The following is a 22,144-nucleotide window of genomic DNA, read 5'->3' on the forward strand; positions in this document are numbered from 1 at the left end:
AGTCGAGTAGCAAGATTTGTAATTGATCATGTTGGTGTTTTAACAGTTGTTTTCATACGTTATTACGACACCCGAAAATGATATATTTTTTGTGCATGCGCATTACCTGATTATGCAAACCAATTCATACATACATTTAATGGTATTCCAATGGCATATTGGTTACACTAAAACTTCCTAATAACTCAAGAAATATACACACACACAAAGGAAGCATAATAATGTTTGTTTCACTTACAAATATATCTATAAAGTTTGGGCGTGTTTTAAATATGTTGCATTGTATTTTCCCTATTGTGTCACGTTACTTTTGTTTAATGATCCCTGGTTGGGTATGTTATTTTTGCTTTTGCCTTGTTTATCTCGTATCAAAGCAGTGAACCTTACGTCACTGAGCCACATATTAATACATTTGTCAGCTGCATTACTTTTTAGGACGTATTTCCTTTCACGTGGATCTTTAGTATTCATGACAGATGGGTCAACGCACTCCTCCATTGTTGTGTGTCGCTTATCCCGGAACTGTTGCAAATCCCTCTCGAAGGCGGGACCATAGTCAGTTATTTTTTCCCATAGTGTTCTGTTGAAATGTTCATAGAGCAGAAAATCACCCCTGTTCCATTGCATAATTCTATCACGCGTCTGTTGCGTGAGTATATGTCTCGATGTACCGACACCTTTCGGAATGTAAATGATATCGTCCATGCTCCAACACAACTGTTTCTTCAAAACCAGCAAAGACTCATCAAAATATTCCGTGATAAGAACGAGGTCCATCTCCTTGTCCAGAATTTCAATGTATTTGTGGATTACATCATCCGTTATATTGGCATAATTATTTCTAAATCCAAGGTCATAGAGTTGACCGTTGTGACTTTGCCACCAAAATCTCATTTTATATTTGGGGAATTTTGCAGGATTTTCCATAAAAGTTACTAATGCATTTTTATTTCCGTGATATCGATTAATGACCTGTGCCCACCGGAAGTAGCTGAAGGCCGAGACAATCTGATTCACAGGGTGACGTAATATAGTAATGTAAGTAGCATTGGGAATTACAGCCTCCATTTCATGTCGATTGTACCTTACGTGATTGGTTAATATGTCGTAATGTTTCCCGCCATTCAGAGGAGGGTATTTGCGGCTATTCAACATGCTCCGATTAAAACCTGATGTGCTTGATATAATTTGGGTTCTAGAAGGAACAACAAAAGACAAATTTCGCGTGTAACCAAAGCGTTGTATGATAGAAGCCGTCGTACTACTTGCCGTTTTGTGCGTTTTTATAAACACCACTCGTGTGAATGTATTACATTCAGTACTATTTTTTCTGAAATAAAAAAAAATACATTACTAACTAGTACGTTATTAACGAGTGTTAAATTAATTAAAACGGAAATGGGCATGTGTGGGAATTGAGTCCCAGGTGATTGTTTGTAAACATCGACATGATATTGCCTGTTGCCGCATGCGCAGGTGTCGACTCCCTTGCTTTAACATTCCTAGTCGAAGTTATACTAAACGAATTGGAGTATTGACTCGAATTGTGTCAATATTATCGTGTTGTTTGTGCCCGAGTGACTTACTTCGTGGGTGGTGTTCTAGTCACAATCACCGAACGTTGTGTGAATTGATTTTCGATAATATCATCCCAGTACTTTTCTGCCTGGTTTCTGGATAATAATTAATACCAATGAATATCGGTTAATGATACGTAAATAAAAGGTTGAGTAAATAAACGCATACAAGTGCATTAACTTATTTTGCAATGGAGGTACAAGATGGGTTTGAATACGACTCTATTTAATATTATCCAACTTAGACCGATTTGCACCACCATGTAATATGCAAGCGTGCGAAGTCAACCTGCCTGTTGTTTTAACCAACACATGCCGCCATACTGAGTTATACGGATGTGGCGGTAACATTTGTGATATTCGAGTATGACTCCAGCTAGTCAAGATCACCCACCCCGCCCCCGCTAGTGAAAAGCACGGGAGAACTTTAAATGATAGAACATATACATAAGCATAGATTAGTCTTTATATCCACATCATTAAATCGTACCAAGCAACATCTATTCAGAATAAATATACGATAATGACGCTGACACGCGCATACTTACCTTGCGGGGGTCACTGTCATACCGTCATAAACGTAAATATAGACGAAACCAGAGCTAACAAGTGACAGTGCAAGCAATACAGCGAACATACGACGCCATGAGCAGACTAACATGACGCTACTGTTAATTTTATCCGAACGAGCTGGTATACCAGATATCGACATCGTCTTAAATATACATCATCAGTCTATGGTTGTGTCTGATAAGATGGCCCAACTGTGAATAACGAGACAATTAAAAACATGAGAACAAATATCACCCTTTGTGAAGCGACTTTTCTTGCTTGCAGCAGCATGGTAATACCCGATAATGATTTAACAAATAACAAGTTTACAAATATAACATATTGATTGATCGATCGACAACTATAATTATCTTGAACTGCAAACGTTATTGTTATTCAGATATTTAGGTATATATTAATTTATTGATTTATTAATTCATTATATTATAACAATAATAGTATTAAACCGTATATTTTTGGCTGTGTCGCAAAATGTCTGAATTGTAATTTTAAGAAACGAACAAAGTGTACACGCATTTGTTTGTTTGTTTGTTTGTTTGTTTATTTGTTTATTTATTTATTTTTATTTATTTTTATTCTATTTATTTATTTTATTTATTTATTTTATTTAGCTATGAATATACCGGTGAAGCTGATTATTACATAGGCTATCATTAAAATTCGAAATACATATAGTGACATTTCCAAATGCCAAGCGCACTACCGTCCCATAAATTAATATAAACAGACATTTAATACTGTATTATACCTTTAATTGGACAGCCTCCGACAATTAGTATGCCTAGCATGTGACTTTGATATAGCGTTGAACCCATGCCTATAAAAATTAAAATATTTTATTTAATCATTAAATGTATGTATTTTATTATTAAATTTGGGATTTAATTATAAAATTCGTATAATGATTTGATCATTAAATTCTTATAGATTAGCATTTCATTCGTATGCTCTCTTTTAATGTGCATATATTATCAATCATGGTTTATTTTATTATTAAGTTATATTATTTAATTGTGAAATGCGTCTAGAATTCCACTTACTTATGGGCTTCAAATTTGTAATTGGACGCGCCGATGCTGGGAGATAATATCTCATTACGCGTTTAAACTAGACCAATTAGTCTTTATGGGTCGAATACAGCTTTAGCGGCCCATGGTTGTACGGCGGAATCGCCCGACCTTGCGATGATGTGTTAGCCGTACGTCCCAGATCAACGTTCGCTATGTTCTCCATTCATACGCCGTTAACGTTATTATGGGTGTATCGGGATCGTTTGTCGACTACAATAGCTCAGTGTCGGCGGCACGTGGGGCAGAGGGGCGGTCACCAATTCGAAAAAAAAATGTAGGGGGCGTCGCCCCTCCAAAATCTAGCTGAAACTATTTGTGACAGCAAAATTTGCCCCTCAAAATGCAGGAAATAGCGTTTCAGAGGGTCTAGATTTCAACATTTTTAAGGGGGAGCATGCCCCCGGGCCTCCTAGTAAGGCCGCAAGTTTGGTGAGTAGATTATTTGTTAGATTGCCTCTCAACAAACCCAGCCCGGAAAACCGTGTTGACAGAGCGCCTCTCCCGGCGCACTGCAATACCTAAGCATGAGACTCTCTTTAAAACACTGATACAAGTTTCATTTAGATGCTCTAGAAATTTGATTACGTCACTAAATATGAATCCACTAATCAGATCGCAGTGTACGCCACCGTGACGCTCTATATATTGCACCATTCTCTACTCTTGTGACAATAACTCGTTTTTATAAAACTCAACACTGTTGGTTGGTTCGCATGCCTGATGGTGTCAAGTATTAGAGGCGGGTGCAGGATTTATTGAAGGGGGAAATTAAAACTATAAAAAAAATATGTATATGAAAGCATACGTAGATCTTATTTATTTCTGTTCTAAATTAAAACTCTCAGTTTGTCAAGTTGGCTCAAACTTCTAGGCTTATATCTCTTATATCAAGGCGGCGACAAGAAAAAACAAATTTGCGATTGGGACGTTTTTTGATATAAGTGTGATAGATTAAATCGATTGTTCTTAACCTTCACGTCAGAGGTACTAAGTTCGGGGAATTCTCCACCTTTCTATCGAACAAAGACACACAGAGAATCGAATCGTGTCACATTTGGTCTCCGCCGCGTTGTTACTCTCCCTCGGTCGCCTCCAGACTCCTCTTTGTCGAGAGCTTGCTACAACTAACTGAGATCGGTTTTATTCACGTTCCAACTGTTAACCAATTACAGAGAAGTTAAAAGACTCTAAGGCGTTGCCTTGACACATATAGCCAATCACGCAAAGTATTCAATACGCCATAAAGTCAGATTAATTGCCCCGGATGTCGGGCCATAACTCTCATACTTATCGGTGCCTCGTTGACTTAACCAACTTCCATAGTCGACCATTATATCAGCCAGTTGTTCCAATCACTAATTCCCTAACATACGAATGAACCTGATCATGACAAGTCACGAGCAGTTGTGGATCATCCAGGGGTCACCATTGGAAGTTGCTATTACTGCAAAAAACGGCCTCACCGAAATACATTAAATATAAATCATGACATAAAAATAAATCTCATTAAGCATGTCTTCATTGCATAGATAAACTTTCGGAAAGATTACACAGAAAGGAACTATGCATTTTAAGTCATTGTACGGACACGTGATAAATCTATCGAACATATATTCAAAAAAATTAAAAAAAAGACACGGGTGAGCCGTTTATGGTCTTTCATTCTGTTGCAAAACGGTGTTTCGGATTTATTATTAATGAACTATCGTATTAATAACTTGAAAGTAATACAATATGATGCATTCTGTGACGCACGACCGAATACGGATGTAATATAGAAGGACACAACATCCGGCAACGGCTCCAATCTTCAAAACAAACTTAGGGTAGGGTTTGTTTTTGTTTTATTCCTCGAGCAAATAAATTCATTCATATTGTCGCACTTTCCATCTGTATTGCTATATTTACATGTATACGATTAGTAATTTAGAATATTTTAATTGAAAATTCGTATTGAACGAATTCTTTACAGTCACCATCTTGACACAACCTAAAGAATTGTTATTTTATTCAGTTCGTATTCCCATTTGAGGGAATAATTTAACCAGAACACTTTAACATTATCATTACGTCATACCAGTCATATCTGTTAACTCGAGGCTACTTCCGGTCAGATTTATTACATATATCTCCCGTCACACGAAACCTCTACAACACGTCTTGTTTGTGAAGCATATAATCAAATGTACAAATTTAGTAATAAATTGTATGAATTGTAATAAATTGTACGAATTTTAATAAATTGTACGAATTCAATTGGGGATTTGTGCCAGCCCTGATCAAGTGTGTAGCCTCACGGAGTTTGTTGTCAATTCCAAATTCAGGCAACCCAGTCTATCAAGATAGTTCGGCTTATCACTATACTTTTTTGAACAATCGTGTCCTTAGTTTCATTAGTACGTCTTTTATGTCTGCGTTATAATTTTCCGATAGTTTCTACCGGACTCCCTGTTCTACCGGACTGCACTTCGCTATCCCGTCGCCGCCCCACTCATTCTGCCTAGGTTCTTCTCACTCAGTTGTTACAAGTGGACGAATGTCTCATTCTTCCCCTCCAATTCAGGCCTGGGAAGGCCAGCTTTGCTGTCTCCCTAACGTTTTCCACAGTTATTATGGATCGGGGCAGCTGCCTTTCCCTCACGTGACCTTTCGATATTTCCAGGATTCCTTTGCCCAGGGAGCGTACCATCAGTGCGACCAAGGGGAGCACCCCCACCACCACCCGCCACATAATTAAAATATTGTTATTGCTTCATTTTACTTCGTGTTACTTAGATTAGATTTCATGATAAAATAGGCAAATTTAATAATAAAATATAAAAATCAAATGCCAACATTAAATATTTTTTTGTTGGTATGGATTCGAACGCCTAACTCTGGATAGCTACCGTGCACTACCCGTGGTATAATACTACCCTGTTTTACACGGCAGCGGCACACTAACCGAAGCTGACGTAAAGAGAGGCATACGCATCAAAGGGCCTTTCTGTGTCCAAAACGACGCGGCACCACGTCAAAAATTAAGAACTGAACTGCACTATCAGACGGCATTCAAAAGACGTGTCGATGGATGTACACTAGATATACATGAATGCGTCGATGTATCAGTATAACCCACAATGCATTGCATCGTTGCGTCGGGTTGACCCACTATTCGATCCGTGACAAAAGGGGTAATTACTCCAACGTCTTCATCATTTAAACGTACAGCCCACATACGAATACGAGTATATAATAATAACAATAATGCTTCATATTATAATATGAACATGACAAAACAAGAGTATAAGAACGATATAAATATATAAACATAATTAAAATATAATAAATTTGACACTGATCTTACCCAATACCATTGTCCTATGATTGATCAAAATAAGGCCACATGGTATGACTGGATTGCTACACTGACATCCCGGGGCCTAGTTTGAGCATCAAATGAAACACTGCCAGGGAAAACTACGCCGGTATCAGTCGAGTCAACATTCCCTTGGATTGCAATGTATGGCGAGGTGGAATAGAAGTGCGTTGAGGCGATCCGTCTAAGCGTTATGCTGTCAATGTCTACCTACCCATCGTTTCTTAGCAACCGACAGTTACTCACGTCCGTGCGTTTTTGTATATGCATGATGGGTCGTTTGCAATTTTAATAACCGTATACAATTATTGCTAATAATGAAATTAAAAATATATAGTTAATTGAACGTGGAATTGTAAGTCGGTATTATCGCAAACCATAATATTTTTTCCTCTATTCTTTACATGAAATACATCGACATGAACCTGTATTTGGAAACTATGATTTGCATATTGTCAAGAAGATTTTTCATGAAGCAAATTGTCAATGTGTGCGTATTTAGGTAGGAGGAACCCGGATTGTCTGCTTCTCTCAGTAAATTGATGTGTTTTCTGCAGTAGAGAGAGGCACCCTGACTTTGTCTCAATTTGATTAAGACAATGTGGAAAACAGGTTTTAAGGGTGGTAATTGGAACGCATATTATTGGCCTATTTTTTTTAAATAAGTTTGCAGGTATATTTTAGGCCAAAATAACATCATTTGACCTTGGCAAGCGGGCTATTCAAACTTAGCCTTATTTGTGCTTTCCAGGGAGTGGGGAGCGCACGCGGCTCGAAGATTAAATGATATTTAAGTTATCGAAACATGATTTATGTGTTCATGAAAACCATATATAGGTGGCAGATATTAGTTCAATATTGAGATGGAATTGGAGCGTTTCCATATCGGCTAACGTGAAGGAAGAGGCATCTTTGCCCGTCGACAAGGGCGAAAAGGTTACGTATAAAGTGCGACTGGTGAGGTCTACGTAAGTTACGTCTCAAATCTATATGATAATCTATGTTGACTCTGGTGTAATAACGTCATAAGATAAGATTGACGTGGGACCCTTGAGTTGTTGGTAGATGCGCGAGGCGACGCACATAACGATGAAGGATATCTAATTTGCCGCTGTTGAATTTGTCCTTTAATAAGCACGTGACAATGATCACGACAGAGTATCAATTAGTTTAAACAAGAGAAACAAAATAAGGGAGGTTCTGGGAGAGTCATGCTGAAACAACCAAGTGCACAGTCTTCTGACAAAACTTGGCCAATATTAATGATGTATGACATTATTCTTGAGCAGGCACATAAATATTAAAGTGCGTCGCCATGCTAGGAGTCAGGACGTGCATGAAGATCACCTGTTACAGCATACTTACTATTCTGATTGTTTCGCAGGTGTTAATTCCAGGCAAACCCTAGACTGTTCCTCTCTTCGTGCAGTCGCGATATCATACCCTGAACCACTCAGGTTGATACATCTTCGCCAGCAAATGACCATTTATTCGGCCGAAGCCTCAACATTAACCCTTGGTAGATTTCACTACAATTTACTGTATGTTGCACGCCCTCAAGCGATTACAAGATTCACTCGGGGCTCATTTGCACTACACAATTAGAACTCACGATATAAACGGCACATACTTGGTAAATTTAAAATAGTGAAATATAGAAATCAACGAACTATGAACGAGCTTACTGACCATCAAAAGAAAGCACTTAGTGCTGTATCTGAGGGAAATGGTGTTTTTTTTTTCATGGTTACTAGAACTAGAACTAGTAACCGTGGTTTTTTGCAACGAAGACCGGATCGGGCAAGTCGATATGTTATCAGTTTCGACAGTTTAATAAAACACGATTTGTACAAATGTTTAGACATTCCATCGTCTTCATTCAATTGCCCACAAACAATTTTCAATGTTTTAATAAAACATTTTGGAAACGTGTCAACGAATATAGACCATTCTGTTCTTGACTCGCAGTGAATTAGCGCAAATCCTGCACGCCGCCATAGTTTTAATCTGTGATGACCCCAGACGCTCAAATTTATGATACAGCAACGCTGATTGGTAGCGCCATCTCCTTGGCGCGCCCAATCAAATGGCTCAATTTAACTGCTGTGAAATACAGCTTTTCCTACCACGATCATGTACTAGGGGTTCGTGGGCCGGTTATGAATGGCCGGCTTTAGCGAAACTGTGCGATTCGGACGATGCGGTTTATATGGTCATCACTATTTGTCAACTTCAGCTGTTCGTCGTCTTAAAACCGAGTGGGGGGGGGGGGTCACCTACACAAGCACAGAAATCGAGTCCTACGCGGTGATAATAACGTACGCTAAATAAGCTAAGGCTCATGGGTTTGTAAATAGTGACCCGCTATTTTCGTCTGCCGCATGAGCAGGTGACGAACTCCCTCGTTTTAAAGCAAAGAGTACTACTAAGAGTATTGCAATTCGATTCATTGGCATAACTATTTACACAGACTTTTTCGCGCAATCTTGTGCACCAAGTTCAGAAAGACGCATGCAAGATGGGTCCGTGTTATAACGTGTTACAGTGAGCATATGCCGTTATTCTCACCTTGACGAAAATCCGAAATGTTTGTTTTTTAAAAGTAGCCAACGCCTTTACGTATGTACGATAAAACACGTCTCAGATTCTTATATCAATATTCAGTCTGTTTGGATGTGTTATTATTCTAATCACGTTTAATGGAGAGAGGACTCTGATGCCACCGAAGCTTTCTGTAAACAACGCCACCAACGTCACAATATGCATACTTTTGTTTCCCAAGATCGAATGGCGTTGTCACACTTCTTTCCATGACACACGCGTACGCCAAGCCCGCATTGTGAAAAGTAAATTCAAAGTAAAAAAGTAATTTCCCATATAAAGGGAGAGGGAGTTCAATATAGCGACATCGCGTCGTTTTCCTTAATCGTAGCTATGGAAGTCCCAGTACATCGCAACCAAGGAGGGTTACGGCCATGTGTTTTGCCATATATTCACGTTTTTTGTTCGTAATACGCATTCATAATTATTTTTTTTCATTTGCGTTTCAAAATTGATTTGTCGGTTTCACAATTAAAATCAATATCAAATTTAAAAGAATAAATTAAATAGTAAAGGCAATGTATGCTTTTGTAATTTCACTTCAATTTCAAATAGATTTACATTTGCAATCTTAGTTTTACTTTTAAAAATAAATTTATATTTTAAAACTAGCTTTTATTGGTTAAATAGTTTTACAATTGTAATTTCGTTTTACTTTTAAAAATGAGTTTTTCGCCTTCTGCTCTTTGAACTTTTAAAACTTGACCTTAACTGCTTCACCAAGCTATGACAAGTTGTCGCATGTGTTGAAAGGGTTTTCCGAGATTTTATACGTTTTTCTCGAGTCAGAAAGTTGAATTTTCCACAGTGTCCGAATTGAGACGGTCACTTGCCGATTTGACACGTATTCTATAGGTTCGCGGCGAAGCAAGTTGATTTATGTTTACCTTTATGAACAATTCTTATAACTCAAATTTAATTTGTCTAACTATTTCCAAACATGGCCTATACTATACGACAGAAAATAGTCATCTTCGTTGACAATTATTATTTTTTTACTTTTTCTCACAATTGTCTGTATAGTGTAATATTGTGTTTATTAAAACCTTGAAATATAAAATACAATTTAAAAGATCTGACAAATATAATGATGTGGCATGGTGATGAAGAAAACAGTCTACTAAATAATCTGAATATTACCAGTGCTCTTTAAAAATAATAATAATAGCTCATCAGAGGTAACTTGAACTTAAAGATCCCTACATATATTGGGTTATTGCATTGTCAGTTTTTATTTGTTCTGCAAACGAGGATAACTGGATTAGGATGAGGAAAAAAAAATAAGCCGTCTGCACATTTCAGTATTCCCATTCACACCAGATTTTAAGTTTTATAAACTAGTGTATCACTACAGTGTCGCTAGATTGAGCAGCCTTTATGATCCAAATGGTCAGAAAATGGGTTTGCAGTTATTGGAGTGGGTCTGTTGCTGAAAAAAATTTGTAAAAGTTACAAACAAAATTCACAATTCACAAAAATTACAATTTCTCGGTGATATACCTTTCCCACAAAATTGTGCAAAAAAGAATTCCATCATTTTGGGTTTTTGATGTACTGGTCGCAGACACCTAGCGTGTGTTTCTAGAATACATGTAGTACTAATTAATGGGGGTCTGCGAGGTGAAATATTCAACGTCTGCTGTATAAAGTCGGAAAAGAGTATAATGCTGTTATTGTTAATGTTACGCTAGTCAGTGTTCAAATTATGAAACCAGTGATCGTTGTCACGGAGATAATGAATTGTGACGTCCAATGGATTATATGGCTTCTATTCGGGCGTTTCTGGTGTAACAGCTGCTTGGTTACCTATCTCAGTTTCCGACAATACTTTGCTGTATAACTTGACTTCGTCAAGTTTGCCAACAAAATGTCCGTTATATCGAGAATCTCCCGTGTCGCTAACGCCGATTACCACTGGGTCGCTTTTCATCGTGATCTTCTTGGTCGTGACCGTAGCCCCAGACACGCTGGCGCCATTCACGTATAGTGTAGACTGCCCATTGTCGCCATCATAAACCATGGCTATATGGTACCATTCGTAGTTGTTTATACTGGCACCAGTCAACTGCGTTGGGGGCTTTTGACTACCGCTCCATATCCATCCACCAACAAGCGAAGACGGGTACTGGCTATTGTCTACCGATATCTCCCACGTGTCGCCAGAATACTCGCCATTTCCGAACAAGCCCATTCTGTTATAGGGAAATTCCATGGTTTCATTGACGTCTAAGCAGCCCTCGCAATAAAGCCAGAATAAGACAGTCATGGCAGACCCCCATTCAAAATTGATGAATTCCTCAATGTTGACTTGGCCCTTTCCGGAAAAAATGGCTGCTCCGTCGGAAGTGAAAACTCCGTACGGGACTGCATCCCAACCGTTACAGGAGGCATCATCGAAACCATTATCGAAGTTGTAATGTACTAACAGATCATCGTCGTCACAGGTAGGTTTGTCACGTGTGTACATATCGTAGGCCTGGCTAGCAGTGAGAGCAATATCAAAGACATAAAGCTCATCAATGAGACCGTTAAAATATTGCTTATCAATCGGAATACCCGCCTGGCCAATTCGGAGTGGTAGAGGTCCCGGATAGAGCATTCCGGAACAGCACTGGACATCGCCATCTTGGAGGACTCCATCCACATACAGCTTAAACTGCGCGCCATCATAAGTAGCGATAATGTTATGCCATTTATCTGATTCGGCAAAGACGTTAACGTAGTCCCATTTGCGCTTCTTCGCTTTATTCGCTATCCCAGCTGCCAGTATCTGACCGTCGCTCAACGTAACCTCCAGTCCATCAATATCGCCGTACCCACCGTGAGACATGAGTCCTTGATCCATATCCCAGTTTCCCGTTCGCTTGAACCACGCACTTACAGAGAAGGTGTCGTATGCGTAGAGCCGGTCGCTGTAGACGTCAATTCTGTCAAAACCACTGAAAAACGCCGCCGTGCTGGACACGCCCCCATTCTCGCTAAATGTGACTTTTCCTATTTCGCTGACACGGGTATCCTCGTTCCCAGACATGTCCTCGAATGTGTTCTCGAAGGGCAGAAACACAAGGATGTTAGCTGACAGCGAATCTGTCGGTCGATATAAAAAAACAGAAATTAATTCGCACCACCAAGCAACACAACTCCAGGTGTATTACGCGAAATGATACATTAATTGATACGTTAATTACTGTAAATATAACATGGTGAAAATGCTTGTTGAATATAACTTTCATTTGTTAAATGGCGGTAGTCGTCGCGCCACGCATGCACGAATTATATGGGTCTCATATAAACAAAGATGGCGACTTTGACAGTACGATTGCGCAGATCAACGAGTGCAAACTGAGACGTTACCAAGCCTCAATTAGGTATTTTTTAGGTGATTGTAAGGTATCGAAGGAGTCCGAGTCGCCGGCGGTAATTAGTGCAAGTCACATCTACCCATAATGCATCATTGAATATAATTCCTTTAATATTTGTGACCATTTTGTCATCGTTATTCACAACACAACACTCTCGTATTTCATATACTCACCCTGGCAGACGGGCACGTCGGCACTCCAGGATGAAGTGCTACAGGTCACAGTAGAGGCCCCGATGAGGGTAAACCCAGATTTGCAGCTGAACGTGGCCACGGCACCATGGTAGTTGTCCCCCTGTACGTAACCGTTTAATGGAGCCGTGAGATCGTTGCAGTTCTCTACCGAGTAAATGAAAAAAAAATTATATAGTAATAGAAAGACTCTTTAATCTGGACGAAACGGGTACGGGGCATGCTTGATCTGTCGATGTATCTAAGCAGAGATACACATTGAAACACTGTTGTTCTTAAGACACGACAATATAATGTTGATATTGTCTGAGGTTTTTACAATTTATGTTCCACTGAAACACGTAATTATAAAACGATGACGTAAGTCGTAAGAGAATTCCGCGAGTGTTCACACGTACATTGGTTCAAATTGAACATCGAAGATTCCGACTGATACTAACTACGCCCTTGTCGATGAGCACAGTCGCTAATGTCACTATTAACTAGCTTATTTCTTTTCTGAAACGGAGTGAATGTATTTGTAGCGCTGAACAATAGAATTGTTCAACATTAATGATTAAACGTTAAATGAAAACACGGCCACATCGAACACGAAGTGGGACACGAGATCTTACCAATGCATGACACTTGTGGCGGTAGGTTGTTCCATTGACCGTCTTGACACGTCGCTTGTCTGGGTCCACTCACGCCATAACCTTCTATGCATGCAAAATTGGCCACCGTACCGGGATTCAGATAGCCATTCGTAGGCGTATCACCATCGTAGGTAGTTTCAGCGAAGAGTGAACTCAGACTGGGAAGAGTACACTTTTCTGTGAATAAGAAAAGAAAAATAATTTAGTCCGCAGTCATGCTTTTATAGTATATTTTGCATAGGTCATGAACGCGGCAAACTACTCCTAAGAACTTGAAGAGAATCAGTATTCGGCTAATGGTAGAACTGAAAACACCTCGTCTCGGTCTTATTGTATCCCCAAGTTCTCGCTCATTATGTAGTCCCATCTTTATGCTATGCAGTCCCGTATTTATGTTATGAAGTCCCATCGTTATGATGTGCAGTTTTTTTTTTTTCTGTATTTTATAGAGTCACATCTGTATGCTATGCGAAGTACTCTAGACCGGGTGTGTTATAACGCGTGTGTCTTACTGGCCCGTTGTTAACCACTGCCGTTTTGGGCATTCATTTTGATGTGTGATTATTCGTCATATGGTAGTGCCAGTCGTAAATTACTGCCGCAAAGTAAACGAGAAGACTTGCGCATTGGATAGTTTTGTTTTCATTTCGCTGGCCCGAATGGTTTAAATTATAACGTGTTTTAAATGTTTTAAACCTGAGTTAGTAATGATTAATGATTCCAGGGTGAAAGAGTCAAGCCGGAAATCGTAAGTATGCGTGTGGCAGAACTAATCCGTTTAGAGATTAACACTGCTGGCGATCGCGATCGTTGCAGCAGACCGACCAAATTACAAAACAAAGCGCGGCTGATATGAACTGTGCGAGTACGACTTCAGAAAATGTTTTGTCGATCTGCATAACTGGTCGCCGATTATGAACACCAATTATCATTTTGTTTATTGTATTCATATTACGATTTCTAGATCCATTGTTATATTTGCAGTTTCAGAGATGCATTGGTAACACATAACTTTGAGTCAATTCAAATAATGACCGGTTCACAATCCGTTAAAATTATCTTATTTGAAATGAGGTCGCAAACATAGCAGGAGCAGTCAATGAAAATGTTTATGGCCGGGGCAGAGAAAAAAGTCGAGGGCAGATCACAGTCACTCTACTACTACTAGTAGAGTGACTGTGGGCAGTTAGAAATTTTGCAATACATGGCTATTGTGCAATGTCTTGAGTGTAGGAACAATTAAACAAATCCGGAGGGGAGTTAAGAAATAATGATTCGGAAAATATTGTGTAAGACGATCAATATTTTGACATATAGACGTATATAATGATACTCAGCCATAATATAAAAAGTTCACTTTGCTTGCATTGATCATTCAGATTTGTATTACATAGTTTGGGAATATAGAAAATTAGTACACAGCTTAATTAAACTGAACTTCCATGGTAATACGTCTTTTACTGTATTGACCTATAGAAAGAGCCCGGGTCAAAAATTAACATCGGGGTCAACAAAAAACACGGATCAAAATAAAAATTTGGCGTGGATCATACATCGAAAAATATTATCGCAGCTAGAGCAATAAGAAATTATGAATATCACAGTTGCTCATGTGATAATGCGCATATTACTTTACCCGTGTTGCACATGATGAGCACTACAGAAACGACGTCGGTCAGACCGGAAGCGAGGGTATTGTAAAATGTATAAATTTGAGACTGTCCAGCACTATAATACCATGAATGAACAAACAGGTCATTCACTACTGAACCTTGAATCACTGAACAGCTCTCCAATTTGTTTATCAACTGACTTTTTTTGCCTCTCTGTCATGGCGTTAAGCTCAACCATAAACACAATTCCCATCTTAAAAGTGACAGAAAACTTAAATTCAGTCTTCAAATAATAACACTTTGCATTGAAATACTTAATCAGAATTGTCAATGACGGAATATATTTCTCATTACATGTGTTGAATGGTCTATATGAAAATTCCTGCTAATAACTCCTCCAATGGAGATTTTGATTATAAGACGGTATAAATCCTACTTTTTAAGCCAATAAATTTTCCTCTGTGTTTAGTTCATTTGTTAAGTATAACAACTAGTATTACTGCTGTTGCACAGAAAGAGAACAGCCACCAAACCTTCACGTAAAAAACGTGAAAACTCCATGGATTGTTTACGTTATGACATTAGTATTAGCTGCCGAATCCAAAAAAGATACATTGAATGAAACAAAAAGTATGCGTTAGAAGCATACATAGTATCATGCCAGTACTTAAACCATTTTAAAAACCTTGGTTACTCTACTAACATTGGCTTTTGTATTCTATTGATTCGGCTCTCGGGGTGATAAAACGTACACAGAATGGCCAACTTGAATACGGATCGGTTTCATACATATTAAAAGAAAGTTGTAAGCAGAAATTTGCATATGTCGATTTGGAGTTTGTGTTGAAATGATAAGCTGTGTACCAACTCAACAGCTGGATTGACCATGCAAATTACATTTCCCATGACGCATTGGTGCATTCCCTGGGATTGCGGAGCCGCGCTTTATTTTATTTTTTATTTTTTTTATTAGACGCATAAAATCCTTAGGAAAGGATAAAAAGGGTCTTACAGAAAGAAATTAAAACAAACTACAATCTAAAAAAGAAAACAAAAAAGAAAAACTTTTCTAAAAAAAATTAAAAAAATCAAAAACAATAAAGACAATTTGCAGCCAATGGTGAATACAGAATATAGAATATAGAATGAACACAAAATGTAGCCTGATACACTGATAGTTGTTGCTGTTTTGTTCCATAGCTGTTTTTTAGGAAGACTGCTAAGGCTGGTGCTAGAGTATGGTTTGCCATAATCAAAATGAATTTATTCTGACCATTTTCTTTATCAACATTTGGAACTTTATTTTGTGCAGTCAGGAATAATTTGTCCCTATGGTGACTTGTAAGCTGGACATTTCATAACAAAATGTTGCTCATCCTCAATTATATTTTGGCTACACATATCACATGTTCTTTTATCCAGCGGCACATTATTATGTCTGCCTTTCTCAATTTTAAGGTCATGGTTGCTTGTCCTGAATTTTGCAATTAACCTTCTAAGACCATGGTTCTGCATATTAATTAGGTAATTTTCAATTTTTAAATCTTGTTTGAAAAGTCTGTATGTTCTTAGTTTGTTTTTAGCCAAGGTTTGTTTTCTATTATCATTATGCATGTCTAAGATCCATTGGTTCTCAAATGATTTGTTTATTTTTTTATGAATAAAGTCTAAATTTTTCTTAATTATTTTTTCACTTGAGTTTACAATAGTGACAACATCTATATCTTGCATGAGGGTTTCTACACTTGTAAACCATTTACTTTTTACATTCTTATTTACTAAGTAGGCTTCTCTTAGTAATGTGTTATCAGCGTTTGTTACCCGGTTGAAATATTTAAGTCGTTGTTTCTTGATAAAACAGTCAATGGGGTACCTTCCTAGCACACCATAAACAGCCATTTTTGGTGTGAATTTTGAGAGACCAAGAATGAACCGACAAAATGAAAGATGGACATCCTCAATTGCAGACTTAGTTGTGCTTTCATCACCCCAAACATCACTACCATATACAATAATGGGTCTTATCAGTTTGTCAAATAAAGATAGTTGGAGGGGTATGTTTAGTGAGTTGTCATAACCGAGTTTGCATTCCAAAGCAAAGAGAGCTTTCATCCCTTTATTTTTTAAATTATTGATACCCTCTTTATGTTTGCCATTAGCACTTATACCCAGGTAATTAATTTGCTTAACAATGGCAATTTCTTTTTCAGCGAAGAAGAATATATTATTGCTCAGGGCTCTGTTTGAATTATTGAATAAAATAACATTTGTTTTCTCTGTATTATCAGCCAGGCGCCATTTTGACGTATATACTTTTAAGTTGTCTAAACAGTTTTGTAGCCCCCTAGCAGATTTAGATAAAATGACAACATCATCTGCATATAGGAGACAACTTACTTTTAAATTATCAAGAACCGGGGAGTCACAGTTTTCATAGTTGAAACAGTCAGGTAGATCATTTAAGAAAATGTTTAAAAAAGGTAGGGCTAAGATTGCACCCTTGTCTGACTCCAACTGTTGATTTAAAGCTCTCAGTTAAACCCTCTTTTGTTTTAATTCTGTTGTATCTGTTGTTTTCATACATGTTTTTTATTATATCAAATATTTTACCTGATATGCCATTTTTATGGAGTTTGAAATAGAGACCATTATGCCACACACTGTCAAACGCCTTTCTAAAATCTATGAAGCAAGCATAGATTTTGTTAGACTTTGAGGCTATGATATCTTTTGAATGGCTATTATTATAGAGATATTTTTGTACAATTGTTTTTAATATAAAGAGATTGTCTGTGGTCCTGCAGTTTTTCCTAAAACCGAATTGATGCTTTGAAATAATATTTTGTTTGTCCAAGTATGCTATTAGCCTAGTGTTCTGGATACTGGTAAACAGTTTTCCTAAGCAGCTAGAAACTGCAATCCCTCTGTAGTTATTAGGAATTGTCTTGGACCCTGACTTGTGAATAGGAACGACTAAGCTCGTGTTCCAACTGGCTGGAAAAATGCCTGAATTATATATATGACTAAACAATTTTTGAAGCCCTTCAAGAATGTAGAATTCTCCATATTTAAACATTTCATTACAGAGCTCATCCTCCCCTGATGTTTTATTTAGTTTAAGTTGATTAATTGCTTTTTTGATTTCAGGTATAGTGATTTGGGCATTTAAATCATTTTTGCTGTTTGTTTTGTTTTCAACAGTCCAATCAGTTTGACTAATTTCATTTAAATTGTTATTATTAGGGCAATTTGTTTCTAAATCAGTTGATAGGCTGTTATTGTTTAAAAGCTTTTTAAAGTAAGACAGCCATTCATTGGGCTCAATTGAATTGTTATTGTTATCTAAACAATCTGAATTTAGGTCTCGTAACAGCTTCCAAAATGTTTATGGTTTACCTTCCGAATCACTTAGCTTTGATAACTGGTGCTGTTTTAAGTCATATTTTTTCCTTTTAATTAATTAAGTAGAGAGTATATACCTGTGAGCATATTTACAGAACGGTGTTGCTTGGTTCAGTACATTATTTTTGGAGGGGTGGGATGGGAGTGGCTCCTTGTGTGTAGCTAGCTGACTTGGTAGCGAATGACTTGTTTGCTTGGTCATGGTATTATAACGCTGGACACTGTCTTTAACGCAAAGATGAACTGCATAACATGAAGACGTGTGTAAAATAACATTAAGATTGGAATGCATAACATAAATATGGGACTGCATAACATAACGACGTGACTGCAAAACATATAAATTAAACTGCATAACATAAATACGAAACTGCATGGCATAAATACGTGACTGCATAACACAAAAATGGGACTGCATAATATACACGGCTGCATAACATAAATATGCGACTGCATAACACAGGGGTAGAACTGCATAACATATAAAGACAAGACTGCATAACATAAATACGGAACTGCATAACACTCGCTTCGTCGCATAATCACACCTATAAATCTAGTACGTACCTCGGCATTTCGGGTTAGTGCCAGGGTTGAAGGAAGACGGGGTAAATTCTCCACCTGAACAAGTGGCTTCCGTGAGGCCTGACAGCGAATATCCTTCGTCACAGTACACATTGATAACTCCTCCGTTGCCCGGTACAGGGAACGTAGAACCGCTCGCAGGTTGGAAATAACCGTTCACCAAACCAGTCGGCTCATTGCAATCCGCTGTGGAACAGAGATATATTTATTGAAATGAACAATGCGGAACCAAAAAAAGTATGGCTCATTTTGAGGACCAAATTATGATTCATCGTACTAAAAAATATAAAAACATAATACGCATGCGCATTGTACGTCACAACATAATTAATACACACGCGCAGTGAGGACTTTTGAGCTTCAAGAATAACTTTCATGGTTTGTAATTGAAGGGCGGTGGTCGTCGCGCCACGCACGCGCGAGATATGGGACTCATATGAACAAAGATGGCGACTGTTGCACAGTCCAACAAGTACTAAGACTAAGACGTTACTATGATTTAACTATGTAATTTCCATGGTGATTAGAAGGTTTCGAAGCAGTCACCGGCGGCAATTAGTGCACGTCGCGTCCAGATCAAAACTCGTACTCGGGATTTCCATTAGAAGAGCACATTTGATTGTAGGGAAATCAATGGTTATCAACACAAATGTCACACATGCGCGGCGCGACGATCACCGCCCTTTAACTATAATCCAATGTACTATATTCATCAAAATGCAGCATCAAACAGAAGTTTCAAATTTCTCATCTATATTGCATCTTTAACTATACTTACCTTTGCACTGAGGCGCATTTGCAGTCCAAGCATTATTCGCGCACATTAAGAAATTAGAACCAACCATCGAGTAGCCGGTATCACATTCATACTGCACGGTTTGCCAGTTGCCGATATTCGGAGCATCGGTAGAGTTTGGATTCGAAATACCGCCATCTATTTCGCCAGGATGGCTGCAATCTATGATAAAAAACAAAATGAACGGTATGTAATATAGCTTGGTCGCATGGCCGCCGAGATCGCGTTAAAGCGAGTGTGGAACGAGAATTGTTTTGACCACCGTTCCACTGAACTTTGGTTACACAGGTCTGTGGAACAGTGGAGGCGATTGACTTTCATTTTAGTGTGTCATAAACTCACAAGTATTATCTAGTGTATTTGTACTTAACTTCAAGAAATGTTAATATATATATATATATATATATATATATATATATATATATATATATATATATATATATATATATATATATATATATATATATATATATATATATATATATATATATATATATATATATACTAGTATATACTAGTACCTAGACTGGGGCAGTCCATTTCGCGATTTATTTTATTTCATTTAAACTACAAAAACAAATTAATCACCCGACTTCGCCAGTCTAGTATATACCCTCTACAAACATCTTTGTACATAGTCGAAGTGTGAGCCAAGTATCTAAGCGATGTATTCCGTGGGAAAATTTCAACTTGAACCAAATTAATTACTTACGTCGGAACGCCAGCGTCACAAATGTCCATTCCATTGTATATTTGTTGTAAATTTAAAAATTTTCAACGACTTTGTGATGTAATGACGCTTCATTGCTGTGGTCGGGCGTGCAGAATGGTGATTTCGCGTGAAATCGTAAAAAAATATAGATTTTTATGACCTGGGACGCACATTGAATACGTGACGTGGCACGACAAATGTGGTTCTTTGAAGTATGAGGCATGACACTTAAGGGCTATGTTTCTGACAGTTGGCATTAATGTCTTTACGATGTAATTGACAGACATAGTGACACGCAGGTTTTCAAATTCTATAGAGTATTAGTTTGATTTAATATGGGTATCTCTCCAGGGAGCCCTGTGTGGGTCGTGATACTCACTTGGTGCCTCTCGCCGTACTGTTGATCTTATATATGAACAACTTGCTTTGAAGATACAATTATGAATGCACGCGCCGGTGAAAACAAAGTCATTATTTTCCGTGTTTCAGGTCAAGTGATGTCATCGTTAATTTTGTTATTCGCAGTATAGTGCGATACACTATGGGGTTACAGTCACCATACGTCGTGCTTTTTGGGTTCTATTACTTAAGTAGAGTTACAGTGAGGCTTGGATATATAACGAACATTAAATACAGATACTGAAATAAGCTACGTATATTCACAGCCGCATATTCAACCAATTTACACTATATGAAGGCATATACCCGGCATATAAGACACACTCACTCGAATATACCACAAGACATCGCGAAACTCAACAAGCTAGTTTTCGCAACAACTGCGCCCCGCACACCCCAATATCAGTTCCCCTTAAACTAGTTTACACCCGCCATATTGAACAGAGAAGGAGACCTTCATGACGGTAGACACTTAGAAGCCCAATTCCAAGCAGACACATACGCTATCCATGTGACAATTGCTATTGTAACTACACTCGATTGTTATATATTCACAAAAATGCTGCCTTTCAAAGATATAAACGAAGCACATTTTGTAAACTAGGTGTTCCCCTCTTACCTACCTGACAATACGTATTCGGCGCAGACGGTGATTAGAAGGGCAACGCAGATCAGCCGCATTGTCACAGAAAATAGTCTCTCCGGCGATAGAAAATTTTCCCAGACACCTGAGAATAAGACACAATTTTCTAGAGAAGATGGTATTCAACGCTTTTCTAAAGTATAAAGACGTGTATTCATCTTGTTGAGGCTGCGAGAGAAACAACGAAAACACGGCTACACCCAAGATTCCATTATCGGCCGACGTTCGTAAGTTTTTGTCATTCAAATTTCTAGTACGGTCATGGCGCGTGAGTCTTTTGAAATGGAAAGTTCTTTATTGTTGTAGAGAACGGTTCCCACCCATGCTCCCAGTATGAAAGGTAGTTACTTAGCATAGTGCACCCAGTCGTACACAGTACGGAGGTGAAATAAAAACATGTTCCCAGTCCCGTTCCTGCTGACCACGCCTCACGCAAGAACTCATGTGCCTTAACTCTGTATATATCGGATATAAACTTGAAAATAAATAATTCCCCAGTAGTGTTATCGCTGATAGTCTTTGGAAGGTAGTTTTCCTACTAAATGACAGTTCATTTTTCCGCAATGCAACCGTCTTATATACGAAATGTTAGAAATGGTCTCCGAAGTACAAGGAATCCAGTATGTT

At 38.1% G+C, this 22,144-nt stretch overlaps 2 protein-coding genes across 2 annotated transcripts; both read right to left on the minus strand.

Annotated features, from left to right (window-relative positions):
- Nucleotides 1-291: 291 nt before the first annotated feature.
- On the minus strand, nt 292-2,289 carry LOC100368441 (galactose-3-O-sulfotransferase 2-like). Its single transcript, XM_078012736.1, has 3 exons — nt 2,126-2,289; nt 1,587-1,673; nt 292-1,330 (listed from the first exon to the last, which is right to left on the minus strand). The coding sequence occupies exons 1-3, from the start codon at nt 2,287-2,289 to the stop codon at nt 292-294; spliced, it is 1,290 nt and encodes a 429-aa protein (XP_077868862.1).
- A 7,901-nt stretch (nt 2,290-10,190) lies between these two features.
- Nucleotides 10,191-21,738, minus strand: LOC100368297 (uncharacterized). The gene is made up of 6 exons (XM_002738842.4): nt 21,498-21,738; nt 19,746-19,925; nt 18,950-19,153; nt 13,347-13,544; nt 12,715-12,879; nt 10,191-12,266 (listed from the first exon to the last, which is right to left on the minus strand). Exons 1-6 carry the CDS (start codon nt 21,553-21,555, stop codon nt 10,948-10,950), a joined length of 2,124 nt encoding a protein of 707 aa, XP_002738888.2. The 5' UTR covers nt 21,556-21,738; the 3' UTR covers nt 10,191-10,947.
- Nucleotides 21,739-22,144: the final 406 nt, after the last annotated feature.

This window comes from Saccoglossus kowalevskii, chromosome 15, assembly GCF_978046115.1.
Source record: "Saccoglossus kowalevskii chromosome 15, keSacKowa6.1, whole genome shotgun sequence".
Lineage (NCBI taxonomy): Eukaryota > Metazoa > Hemichordata > Enteropneusta > Harrimaniidae > Saccoglossus > Saccoglossus kowalevskii.